Below are 14,241 nucleotides of genomic sequence, written 5' to 3' on the forward strand. Positions count from 1 at the left end.
CCGCATAGTGCCGTACTTTGCCCACATAGTCATACAGTGCCCCAAAAATGCCAAACATGACACAAATAAATAAGGCATCTAGTAGAAGATCAATAACTCTGAAACAGCGAAATAGAATATTTAGAGGCCATGTATGAGAGGACAACCCTGGAGCAGCTCTTCTCTCGTCATTTTGGAACTTCTGTTTAACCAATTGCATTTTGAAGACATTTTTGAAGATTCCTTAGACAATTATGAAGAATGACTACTGACCATAACTGACTAAATGTTTCTTTACCATGGTTTAGGGCTCACAGACAATCACCTTCCCCTGTGAACGGTGGTTGGCAAAGTCTGAAGGTGACGGAGAAACCATCAGGGAGCTTGTCCCATCAGACATCTTCACTGAAAAACTCACGAAGGACGGGACTTTGAAGCAGATAGAAATGGAGGTTGAAGACCCTCTGGAGAGTAAGAACATGAAATCAACATTTGTAGGGACATGAGAAGACCTGGAGTATAAAATGGAGCATGCAGTCTCAGATATTTGTCTGTGCTGAGAACACTTTTTTTTATAAGAGGTTGTCCACTTTGGACATCCCTGTTCTATATGGTTTCTTAGGGCACATGGCAGAAATAGATAGAAACTACTGGGAATCTTCACACCCTTCTATTATAAAGTGAAGAACTGACAGGGGTAGAGACTCCTTATCTGGAGGACCCCTGGGTCATCAGTGATAATAGCTGAGGAGAGCGATGGGGGGATGTTGACCCAGCAATACTCCAGAAACAACTGGTCTATAGGGGAAAGAGGTCAAAAGGAGGTGAAGGGGCAGGGAGTTAAGACACATACATACAACACACATGTACAGCACATACTGTATACAGTGCATACACACATGTAATGCGTAACCTGTCCCTACTGTCTTTTTCTACTGATTCTTTCCCTTACCACGCCATGTCTGCATTCTGGATTCAGGACATAGCGGTGCTGATTTTGATGTTGTGATATCCCCCACTCCATAGAAATGAGTACCTTTCCAGCCCTGCTTGTTCACCAAATAAAATCCATCTTTATTCCAGAAATTTAAAAGATGTTACAGAAACTTGAGCCATTGATACGGTTTGCGCATTTCAATATGGCAGGTTATGACTAAGACCTTGTGTCGAAACACGTAAAACGTATCAATGGTTCAAGTGTCTGTAGCATCTTTTAAATGTCTGGAATAAAGGTCGATTTTATTTGGTGAACAAGCAATGCTGAAAATGTACTCATTTCTGCAGACAAGTCCTATTCTGGGAGTTCTGTGCATGCGGTTCACAAGAGGCAGGGGAGCTGAAAATATATTACCGTAAGCGTTTTATCCCCCACTCCATGTACACTCCCCTATATAGATAAAGACACACTATGGCAGAGCTCCCCTGATTATCACTGAACAGACTACAGGTTCTTACAGCAGCAGAGGCCTCATATACAGTGCCTTCAGACCCTTTCACTTTTTTCACATTTTGTTATGTTGCAGCCTTGTGCTAAAATAAAAAAAACTAATTAAGTTTTCTCCATCATTCTGCTCTTAATACCTCATAATGAGAAAATGTTAGAAATCTTTGCAAATTTATTGAAAAGGAAAAACGAAAATCTTGCACTGATATAAGTCATCAGACCCTTCACTAAGGACTTAGTTGAAGCCCCTTTGACAGCAGGGGCGGATTAAGTGCATGATAGGCCCGGGGCTCTCTACCCAACTTGGGCCCCTCCCTCCATTTTAGTTTATTTATTTTTGTATGAAGAGGCTGCGGTGCTTCATGAGCGCCACAGTCTCTTCCTAGGCCATATGACATCTTCAGACTAAAAAAAAAATACTCCAAATTGGGTCCTAAACTGAAAAATTTGGTCGGCAAATTTAAAATACATATAATTATAATAAAAAAGACATGGAGGAGAATACAGCACCACATACCTCTTACATCCAGTGACATCTCCTGTCATGTAGACCTTCTCTTTCCTCTTCTCCTCCATTTGACCCAGACCACCATGGCAAATTCTTTCAGCCACATCTCGTCTCTACAGTTTGTAACACAGACACGTTAGATTTCTAAATTTTTCCATCAACCTCCTCATCCTGGTGTCCCCACAGTGTCATCCTGCTGCCACCCCCAATACTGTGCCCGTTTTGCTCCCCAATGCCCCAGGTACTATACTATAGACATAATTGGAGTCATTTATCAAACTGGTGTAAAGTAGAACTGGATTTCCAAAAGAGCTGTCAAATATGAAAGGTGGAATCTGATTGGCTGCTATGGGCAACTAAGCCAGTTCTAGTTTACACCAGTTTGATAAATTACCCCAAATGTTCCTATAGTGTCCACAGCAGCTATAATGTCCCCTAGAGTGCCCCCAGTAATAATACCACCCTCTATTGTGCTCCAGGCAATAATCGCTGTATAGTGTCCCCAAAAATAATAGAATTTCCCCTACACTGCCTCCCCAATAGCAACACCCCCATATAGTAATTTCCACCACACTGCCCCATATAGTAATCCCCCCCACACAGTAATTTCCCCCAAACTGACCCCATACAGTAGTTTGCCCCCACACAGTAATTTCCCCTACATAGTAATTTGCCCCACACTGCCCCTACATAGTAATTTCCACCACACTGCCCCCACGTAGTAATTTCCCCCACACTGCCCCCACATAGTAATTTGCCCCCACATAGCAATTTCCCCACACTATCCCCACATAGCAATTTCCTCACACTGTCCCCACATAGCAATTTTCCCCACACTGCCCCCACATAATAGTTTCCCCCACACTGCCCCCACATATAAATTACCCCACACTGTCCCTACATAGCAATTTCCCCCACACTGCCCACACAATAGTTTCCCCCACACAATAGTTTCCCCCACACTGCCCCCACATAGTAATTTGCCCCCACACTGCCCCCACATAGTAATTTGCCCCCACACAGTAATTTGTCCCCACATAGCAATTTCCCCACACTGTCCCCACATAGCAATTCCCCCACACTGTCCCCACATAGAAATTACCCCACACTGTCCCCACATAGCAATTTCCCACACACCGCCCCCACATAGCAATTCCCCCACACTGTCCCCACATAGCAATTTCCCCACACTGTCCCCACATAGCAATTTCTCCACACTGTCCCCACATAGCAATTTCCCCCACACAATAGTTTCCCCCACACTGCCCCCACATAGTAATTTGTCCCCACATAGCAATTTCCCCACACTGTCCCCACATAGAAATTACTCCACACTGTCCCCACATAGAAATTACTCCACACTGTCCCCACATAGCAATTATCCCACACTGTCCCCACATAGCATTTTCCCCCACACTGCCCCCACATAGTAATTTGCCCCCACACTGCCCCATATAGTAATTTGCCCCCACATAGTAGTCCCTCCCATAATAATTTGCCCCCACACTGCCCCCACATAGTAATTTCCCCCCACACTGCCCCATATAGTAATTTGCCCCCACATAGTAGTCCCTCCCATAATAATTTTCCCCCACATAGTAATTTGCCCCACATAGTAGTCCCTCCCATAATAATTTGGCCCCACACAGCCCCATATAGTAATTTGCCCCCACATAGTAGTCCCTCCCAATATTAATTTCCCCCCACACTGCCCCCACATAGTAATTTGCCCCCACACTGCCACATATAGTAATTTGCCCCCACATAGTAGTCCCTCCCATAATAATTTGGCCCCACACAGCCCCATATAGTAATTTGCCCCCACATAGTAGTCCCTCCCATAATAATTTGCCCCCACATAGTAATTTGTCCCCACATAGTATTCCCTCCCATAATAATTTGGCCCCACACAGCCCCCACATTCCCCCCCATGTACTCGATGTCTCTTCCCTAATATGTCCTCCTGTGTGTGTCCCCCCCCCACATGTCCCCCAAAGTAGGCACATGAAATAAAAAAATGAAAAAAAAATAAAAAGCTAAATACTCACCTATGTCCCGGGCCAGGCGCTTGCTCGCAGAGGAAGGCGGGATGAGGCAGACATGCACACGTCACAGTGCTGCGTCCCAGCACAGGCGCGCGATGACATCATCACGCACTCCTGCGCCGGAATTTCACTACCGCATAGGCCTCAGGCCTACTAGGCCTGAAGCCTATGGCGGTTATCGGCAACCGGACAGGGAGCTATGCGCTCCTGTGCCCCGCCGCAGTATGTGGGCATTCGGGTCGGCGTTGGGCCCTCCAGCAGTGCTGGGCCCGGGGCTGCCGACCCGAACGTCCCTATTTTAATCCGCCACTGTTTGGCACCAATTACAGCCTACAATCTTCTTGGGGATAATGCTACAAGGTTCTACACCTGGATTTTTGGATGTTCTACCATTCTCCTCTGCAGATCCTCTCAAGCTCTGTCAGGTTGGATGGGGACCGTCAGTGGACAGCCATTTTCAAGGTTCTCCAGAGATATTTGATTGGGCTCAAGTCAGGGCTCTGGCTGGGCCACTCAAGGACATTCACAGAGTTGTCCCTAAGCCACTCCTATGTGGCTGTGTGCTTAGGGTCATTGTCCTGTTGAAATGTGAACCTTCAGCCCAGTCTTAGGTCCAGAGCACTCTGGATCAGGTTTCCATTAAGAATATCTCTGTACTTTGCCCCATTCAGCTCTCCTTGTCCTAGCTTTTGAAAAACACCCCCAGAACATGATCCTGCAAACACCTTACTTTACTGTAACGATGGTATTTGACAGGTTATGAACGGTGCCTCCTTTCCTCCAGATATTATGCTTACAATTGCGACCAAAGTCCTTTAGCTGCTTTTTTTTTGCAAACACCAGGCAACATTCATGCATCTTTTGCCTGTGAGTGTTGCTGTGATGGTTGACCTTCTGGAAGGTCAGGATATTTGGAGCTCAGCTCAGTTACCATTGGGCTCTTGATCACCTCTTTTACCAAGGACCTTCTCCCGTGATTACTTAGTTTGGTGGGGTATTTTATTTTAGCACAAGGCTGCAAGTTAACAAAATGTGAAAAAAGCTAAGGGGTCCGAATACTTTCTGAATGTAATTTATTTCAGTCCTAATCAGTGTTGGGCAAGGAGAATTGGGCCTGTAAACTATGCACTTGTATCTGCAGGTGCAGAGATTTACAGGAGCAGCACTAAGATGGTGGCCTCTCCCCCTCCCTGCTACTGATATAGCAGCTGCTTCTGTGTTCGCTCAGTCTGGACTTCCTTCATTTATACTGATCAATGTTGGGAATGGTGAGGGGGGAGGCTCGCAGACATCACACATAACAAAAGCCGGGGCTAATGTGCTGCACTGAGGCGACTTAACCTGTATTGTTAGTCAGGGCTCATCCATCTGTTCCCGGAGGAATCTCTCTACTGGGAACATTCTCTATACAGTCCGTGACTGGGGCCTGTGGGCAAAGTCTAGGTCACAGTCCATGACCCCCAAAACTATTATTACATTTTTGGGATCAACTTTTTCATTTACCAACCTGATGATTTTATCAAATTTATTATGAGATAGATAGATATGAGATAGATAGATATGGGATAGATAGATAGATAGATAGATACATACGTACGAGATAGATAGATATATAGATAGATAGAAAGATACGAGATAGATATGAGATAGATAGATAGATAGATATGAGATAGATAGATAGATAGATAGATAGATAGATAGATAGATAGATAGATAGATAGATAGATAGATAGATAGATAAAGTAAAAAAAATAGAAGAGCAGCACACAATATATCAGCAGGTGCAATACCTTGAAAAGGGCCACGGGACCTGGTCCAAATTTGGATATACAGAAGGAAAAATCCAAGGCAGCACACAAGTTATCCGTGAAAAAAAGGGTGTTTATTGACCCATGTGGACAGCAACGTTTCAGCTCTCTCACTGGAGCCTTTGTCAAGCCATAGTGGTCAGTGCAACATCAGGTGCTTATAAAGCATGCAAATTTACAACCATCTCATTACATGATTATACATCAATTACATGAAAAACTGTAAAATATTCCAGTGAACATAACATCATAAAGTGAAATTGTACACAGTGCGTTCAAACACTGTATTATATATAGAACAGTGTCACCAATAGTACTTAAAAAACATCCACCTACATGATTGTGATACATGCATATCATAAGGCAATCATCAGTGCCAGGTGCCCCTAGTTGTGTTAATGACAAAACAGTAAAATCTTTAACATATTTACTTCTGGATGTCCCATGTGCAGCGGAAGATCGCAGGACCCGTTCGGCGTCCGGAACTCGGCACTGCGCATGTGCGAGACAAGCTTCATCCCGCGAGCTGTTCTGGGTATGCGGAGATCGGCGGCCCACATCCAATATGGCCACACGGCAACACAGGCGAACTGGGCATGCTCATTCCCCACACTGGGCGGGTAGTCAAACGGCGTACACAGCAATCATGTGAGGAGTCACATGATACCATCACTAGGCAACGGACCTGTCAAAAACCTCCCAGGCTGTGATCTCTGCGCTGCCATTGGACAGCACTACAGCCAGGGAGAAGGAACGCCCAGGGAGAAACAGGGCAGACTCCTCCCTGGTTTACCGATAGTAGCAATTACCATACAGCGCGGGAGAAGGTAACGGGGCCACAGCGGGCGAACAGAGCGGCGCCCAGGCATAATAGTTAGTGCAGTGAGATCCCTGGGCGCCGCTATACATGTCCAGATAGTTATCTTAAAATGTTCGGACCCATGAAAGGTCCTCTTTAAACAGGTTATCCAATCCCTATAATGACCCCCTGAATGCCCATACCCCTTCTCCAGAGCATATTTATCTTCTCCCCAGCACCTGCATCTCTCCGGATCCCTGCACATCTGCTGCTGAATCGCCCTGTCGCAGAGATCAAAACATCCGGCGATAGGAGGAGCAGCCAATAGCAGGCCGCGACGGTGACCAGCCTCCCTAGCATCATGGGTGACGCTAGGGAGGCTGTCTGATCTCTGGCCAGACTTTACCTCCATGGAGGAGGAAGAGAGACTCTCTATACTGCTGGAGGAAGAGGAGAACACAGCGACCAGAGCAGCACAATATGTCAGTGCCTGCCATAGACTGAGAGGAGCCTGATAGCCTGATATGCCATGGACTCCTATATTCGCACCCTAGATGTGTCCCCATCACCATCCTCCATCCCTACCAAATTATTTCCCACTTGCTTTGGTAATGCAAATATTTATTTAGTCTTGCCAATAAAGCCTATTTGATTTAGATAGATAGATAGCTAGCTAGATAAATAGGTAGGTAGAAAGCTAGGTAAGTAGATACATGTTAACAGCGATAGGTAAGGGAATAGATAGATAGATAGACAGGTAGATGACATTGATGGTAGATACATATTTAATAGGTAGTCATGTATCTGACTGTTGGATATTGGTGATATAACCTCTTTACCTCTTTTATAGCTCACATATATCATGTCTCGGTGTACACTGGGGACATCTATGGGGCCGGCACTGACGCCAATGTTTTTCTCACCGTATACGGAGATCTTGGGGACACTGGGGAAAGAAAACTCAGCAAATCTGAAACTAACTCTAACAAGTTTGAGAGAGGACAGGTAACTAATTTTATAGAAAGATCTCCTATTCTTACTTGGAAACTATCAATGAGCTGCTGTTGATGGATCTTTTACACCACTACAATAGATAAAGACATATAAAACCTGACTCCATAACACATGAATGACTAATGTGGATATCATACGACATTCCTTTGCTATGACCTGAGTTAACATGGGTATTCTCACAAATCACAATTAAAATAAAGAGAGATCCATGATGGGATCTGTCAGCAGCCACTAATCTGCATATTGATGGTTTCCATATATTAACAGAAGAATAGAAATCATGTGAAAATATTGTACAGATGCTAAATGAAATGTTTGTTGCTAGGTGGACAAATTCATCATAGAAGCTGTGGACCTGGGCACTCTCTATAAGCTTAAGATCCGCCATGATAACGCAATGATAAGCCCTGACTGGTACCTGGAGAGGGTGGAGGTCCTGAACGAAGTGACAGAGGAGACGTACCTGTTCTTGTGCGAACGTTGGCTCTCCACCAAAAAAGAAGACAAAAGGATTGAGAGGATTTTATATGAAAAGGTATATGGACACGAGACAGTGAGAAGATCAGACTGTTTTGTTATTCCCCGCAGGTGGAGCAGAATTAAAGATAAAATAGTCACATAGTTTGTGAGGCAGAAAACAGGCATATGTCCATCCAGTTCAGCCTCCCATTCTGCAATGTTGATCCAGAGGAAGACAAAAAAATCCCATGACATAGAAGCCAATTTTCATAATTATATGGGAAAATATTCCTTCACAACTGCAATCAGGTAGAATAACTCCCTCTCTAGTAGCTGTAGCCTGTAATATTATTACCCTCCAGAAATCCATCCATGCCCCTCTTGAATTCCTTTATTGTACTCACCATCACCACCTCCTCAGGCAGAGAGTTCCATAGTCTCACTGCTCTTAGTAACATAGTAACATAGTAACATAGTACATAAGGCCGAAAAAAGACATTTGTCCATCCAGTTCGGCCTGTTATCCTGCAAGTTGATCCAGAGGAAGGCAAAAAAACCCTGTGAGGTAGAAGCCAATTTTCCTCACTTTAGGGGAATAAAAAATTCCTTCCCGACTCCAATCAGGCAATCAGAATAACTCCCTGGATCAACGACCCCTCTCTAGTAGCTATAGCCTGTAATATTATTACACTCCAGAAATACATCCAGGCCCCTCTTGAATTCCTTTATTGTACTCACCATCACCACCTCCTCAGGCAGAGAGTTCCATAGTCTCACTGCTCTTACCGTAAAGAATCCTTTTCTATGTTTGTGTACAAACCTTCTTTCCTCCAGACGCAGAGGATGTCCCCTCGTCACAGTCACAGTCCTGGGGATAAATAGATGATGGGATAGATCTCTGTACTGACCCCTGATATATTTATACATAGTAATTAGATCTCCCCTCAGTCGTCTTTTTTCTAACGTGAATAACCCTAATTTTGATAATCTTTCAGGGTACTGTAGTTGCCCCATTACAGTTATTACTTTAGTTGCACTCCTCTGGACCCTCTCCAGCTCTGCTATGTCTGCCTTGTTCACTGGAGCCCAGAACTGTACACAGTACTCCATGTGTGGTCTGACCAGTGACTTGAAGTAGTAGGAATATGTTCTCATCACGGGCATCTATGCCCCTTTTGATGCAACCCATTATCTTATTGGCCTTGGCAGCAGCTGCCTGACACTGTTTTTTGCAGCTTAGTTTGCTGTTTATTAAAATTCCTAGATCCTTTTCCATGTCAGTGTTACCGAGTGTTTTACCATTTAGTATGTATGGGTGACTTGCATTATTCCTTCCCATGTGCATAACTTTACATTTGTCAGTGTTAAACCTCATCTGCCACTTATCTGCCCAAGCCTCCAATCTATCCAGATCCCTCTGTAGTAGTATACTGTCCTCTTCAGTGTTAATCACGTTACACAGTTTAGTGTCATCTGCGAAAATTTATATTTTACTATGCAAGCCTTCTACAAGATCATTAATAAATATATTGAAGAGAATAGGGCCCAATACTGACCCCTGAGGTACCCCACTAGTGACAGTGACCCAATCTGAGTATGTACCGTTAATAACCACCCTCTGTTTTCTATCATTGAGCCAGTTACTTACCCACTTACAGACGTTTTCTCCGAGTTCTTACCGTAAAGAATCCTCTTCTATGTTTGTGTACAAACCTTCTTTCCTCCAGACGCAGAGGATGTCCCCTCGTCATAGTCACAGTCCTGGGTATAAATAGATGATGGGAGTGATCTATGTACTGCCCCCTGATATATGTACACACAGTTATTAGATCTCCCCCCAGCCCTATTTGTTTTTATAAATCCAGTTTTTATAATCTTTCTTGGTACTGCAGTCCACTCATTCCATTTATTACAATATTTGGCCATCTTTGAACTTGCTCAGCACTGCTATGTCCTTCTTGTGTCCTGGTGCTCACAGATGCACACAGTACTCCATGTGCAGTCTAACTGGTGATTTGTAAAGGTTTTATGTTGGCTGCTCAGTTACTTTACTTCCTGCAGCATGGAGCAGGCTGCATGGTGTTTCTCTCCTGAGGTTTAATATACCTATTTATTTTTCTGTGGGGGAGGCTGCTTCTCTGTGTGGTATCTGAAGGGGACCACTGGTTTACCGAAATAAAAAACCTAATTCATAAAAAATTAACTACATTGGCAGCCCTGTATTTACACAGTGGCTATGTTACTGTGGACACTACTACTTCTACTCTTTTTGCACCTATACACCTATATCCTGCCAAGAATTTAGTTATAGGGGTTGCAGGCTTGTACTTGTGGGGACGGAAAGGTTTTTGGCCACATAAGAAGACACAGTGGTTATACTGTAAATATCCAGTGGTAAGTGGGCCCTGTTTCAGATTTTGCATTAGGGCTCAGGGGCTTCTAATCATGCCTTTGGGTTCCATGGTGAGGTCTTTACTTGGTTTGGGGTTGTTTTGGATAGACTGATGTATCCTGTCCTGGTGAAACGTCCCCTGTGAAGATTTGTGTGTGTGTATAGTTTATAAGGCCTCATGCACACAACCGTACCTTGTATTCGTGTCCCATCCGCATTTATTGCGAATTACACACGGACCCATTCTATAGCGCCGCAAAAAAACAAAAACGGACAGCACACTGATGATGTCAACCATGTGCTATCTACATGTGTATGTCCGCAAATTATACAACGTATCCTATTCTTGTCTGTATTGCGATGATTGATTCGGTTTGGTTTTGCGGACATGGTCATGTGCATGAGGCCCAATACTGAGGAGGAGTCAATGGTGTCTTCTTTGTTCTTATTACTCTGTTATTTCAGGATTATGATGGAGATAGAAGCAGCATGGTCAGCTCATCCAAAAGTTTCTGGGGTTCTTCTCTGAGTCTGAGGAGCCAGGATAACAATGCCAACTTGAAGACCAAAGGCAGCATAGATGGATCCTTACAGGATGGACTAAGTAAGACATCACATGTGTTACCTATCATCAGGGACCTCCATTAGGACGGAGCTGTGGTCTCTGACTACAGCTTAGCTACAGAGCCTACAGGGAGTATGAGATGGTCAGATACACACTCCTAGTCTCTTCATTGGTTCATGCTGCTCCTCTTCCCCCGCAGCTCAGTCTCCTCAGGTTGGCTGCTGTGGTTAAATATGGCTATCACAGGATTATGAGGAAGTCAATGCATGAAGGGGGTAATTTCTATTATGGCAAGTGCTGGGCAAAAATTACTAAACCACCAGTGGGAGAATATGGGCATAGGGTCATTCCTGCACATTTACTGAGGCAAAGGAGACTTAATTAAGGGAGAGCATGGTGGGTCGCTTTAAGTAGCACATAAACATCATCAAGACATAGTTCCTTTTTTGACTCAAGACCGGCTATTTCCCTTTTGTTTATTTTGAACTGATGCAGTAAATAATTGCATTGCAGTGATCCCCTACCACATTACCATCTCCACGGGTCAGGATAGAGATGCCGGCACTGAAAGCAGAGCGTATGTGATCATTATGGGTCCTCAGAAGATAAGAACAGAGCGCCTGTGGCTAGATCTACCCAAGGGCAAGAAGAGCTTTGCTCCTGGTTCTGTTGAGAAGTTCTCTGTGGTGGGATTAGATGTTGGAGAAGTTAAAAGAATGGAGGTGAGAACAATTTACCAGGTAACCTTCATGTGTCATTTTTGGAAAAGAATCCTGAGCAAATTGCTCTTTACTTAACGTTTCTGTCTATAGCTGGGCCACGATGGTGCTACTCCTGAGAGCTGCTGGCTAGTGGATGAAATACAACTTAGTGTGCCTACCAAAGGAGTATTGTACAACTTTGCATGCAAATGTTGGTTTGCCAAAGACAGAGGCGATGGACTTTCTGCTCGGGTTTTCAACATGTTGGATGCAACTGCCGTCACGGTTGCCCAAAAGGTATGGTGTAATTTTCTTCATCACTACTGCCGAAGTCTAAACTTGTTCTTGGAAGATAGTGATTCTCCTTGTGGAGATCCAGCTGGTTCTGATGTTGAATAAGCCTGGAAAAATTATACCTTTTATTTTGGAGCAGCATCAGAATAGCGTGGATGTGGCTTTTAGAAAAAATTTAAAGGGGAGATTGCTCAGCGTTTGCAGCAGAATTTGTATTGTTGGGGTGCTGGCAATAAGCCTATGAACTGTAGAAACTTTAAATTCATAGTTTTACAAAAAAACTATAATATCTGGCTGCCCATATACAGAAAAAAAATAAGAGTTTACAACTTGAACTATAAAACAACACACAACTCAGAGTGTGCAGTCCTTCACCCTCTATGCTAAGCTTACCCTGATAAAGCCCTAAAATCTACCCAATTTTAATTCCATGTTCTCTGCCTGTAGTGTGCCCCTAATACAGCTTGATTACTGGCTTGTGTCTCTTCTGAAATTGCTTTTTGGCAGACATAGCCACATCATATGCTATCAGAATGATGTGTAATGGTGTTCTCAGCAGGAGGACCTCCCAGGATTCAGTTGGCAATCTCCCTAAGGGTCATGTGATCCTCCATCTCCTTCCTTCCTTATTATTTTCTCCAATTATTGCCATTGTAAAATGGCACTGGGTGCTGTTTGCGCGATCTGTCCACAAAGATTAGTTTGGCAGACAAATTTCTGTAAAATAGCTAAGATCCAAACTGAGTATTCTTTTCAAATTTTCCAGATTCTTTATGAGGTTACTGTGATCACAGGGGATGTTCCTAATGGTGGGACAGATGCCAATATCTATATGATATGTTTTGGTGCCAGTGGCAACACAGAGGAAATGCTTTTGCCAAAATGTGGAGACAGGTAAGTATTTTGGCTTCTGATCTAGTGAATGATGCATGTGGGGAAGGGTATGCATTCCATGGCTTTGCAATCAATGGGTTCCTCAGTGGGGCACTGGTGCAATAACACTGGGGCAACAGTTCATTGATGTTTATGTCATTACTGTCTTTGGAGATCCTCCACATGCTCCTTCTTCTAACCATGATCTCCATGGGCCATAATGGGTCATAACAGAGAATACTGTAAATGGGTAAACAATGAAGACCTCATGTCAGGAGAACCTCTGCGCTCCATAGGCCTGTAACAAACTTGTTTGCCCATTGCTACCTGTAGGTTTGAGAGAGGCCAGAAAGACACATTTATCATGGAGATTGCTGACATTGCCCCTTTCAAGAAGATGAGGATCCGTATAGATGGGAAGGGTAGCCGGCCTGAGTGGAATCTTAAAAAGGTAACAAAAAGTTGATAATGGAATAACCCAAGCCTGATAGGTCATGTACAGATTTTGATGACAGAAGTGGGGGCTCTTGGTTCAATGAAGCAGATTTACCAATGTCGAAAATGTAGACAAGCAGTCTAAAGATTGGCCAGATCTATATTAGTGGCTCTGGCTGGAAGATAAATGGGGTGAATGTGTGGACACTTTTGTGTAACTTTATACCAACTATTGGTTGGTTTGCTTTGTTTCAAAGTCTTGTATCTTAAGCTACATTGTATGGCTCCTCTCTTATTCCTCCTGGACCTGAATAAATTAGCAATTGGTTATGACAATTCTCCTTGACAGCATTTATTTCAAAATAATCTGAGATACATTTTCAGGACTGAATCTGTCCATAATTAATGTCCAGGCTGTTTGATTTCAACATGCCCAAACCTTTATTTTTAGGGGAGAGAAGCTGTCACAGAGTCTTGCTCCCTTCTCCTCTTGAGAACACATGCATTTTTGGCTAACCCAGCGTTCATGTGTATGGGAGCGTCGGGATCTATAGTTTATGGTCAGCCTTCGTCAACAGCCAAACTGAACATTGAACCTCTTCTAAAATGTGTCTTCTGTGCAGATTATACTGAAGAACACAGCGACAGAAGAGGAGACATCTTTTACATATGGAGAATGGCTCTCAAAGACTAAAGGCGAGAAGAGAACCCTTTCTTGTGAGATGGCTGCTGTGGTCGATGAGGAAGAAATGATTGAGGCCACCACATACGTCATACAAGTGAAGACAAGTGATGTCTCAGGTGTGTCCATGGCTATATGTCCTCTATTACTTTCTTATTAATCTGAGCTAGTACTGAGCAGTGTCTGAAGGCATTCAGCGCTTGCGCAGATACAGGCAGCTGAACCTCCTGCGTGTGGGCATGC

At 43.9% G+C, this 14,241-nt stretch overlaps 1 protein-coding gene across 1 annotated transcript in view; it reads left to right on the forward strand.

Moving 5' to 3' along the window:
• LOXHD1 (lipoxygenase homology PLAT domains 1) overlaps positions 1–14,241 on the forward strand; it is a 201,941-nt gene that overhangs the window by 165,778 nt on the left and 21,922 nt on the right. Inside the window, exons 34-42 of the mRNA XM_040421148.1 lie at positions 288–450; positions 7,434–7,588; positions 7,923–8,132; positions 10,914–11,052; positions 11,527–11,735; positions 11,826–12,011; positions 12,775–12,902; positions 13,215–13,332; positions 13,940–14,117. Of these exons, the coding sequence (XP_040277082.1) occupies positions 288–450; positions 7,434–7,588; positions 7,923–8,132; positions 10,914–11,052; positions 11,527–11,735; positions 11,826–12,011; positions 12,775–12,902; positions 13,215–13,332; positions 13,940–14,117 (1,486 nt within the window). The remainder of the gene's footprint in view (positions 1–287; positions 451–7,433; positions 7,589–7,922; positions 8,133–10,913; positions 11,053–11,526; positions 11,736–11,825; positions 12,012–12,774; positions 12,903–13,214; positions 13,333–13,939; positions 14,118–14,241) is intronic.

Source organism: Bufo bufo, chromosome 2 (genome assembly GCF_905171765.1).
Source record: "Bufo bufo chromosome 2, aBufBuf1.1, whole genome shotgun sequence".
In the NCBI taxonomy this organism is placed as follows: domain Eukaryota; kingdom Metazoa; phylum Chordata; class Amphibia; order Anura; family Bufonidae; genus Bufo; species Bufo bufo.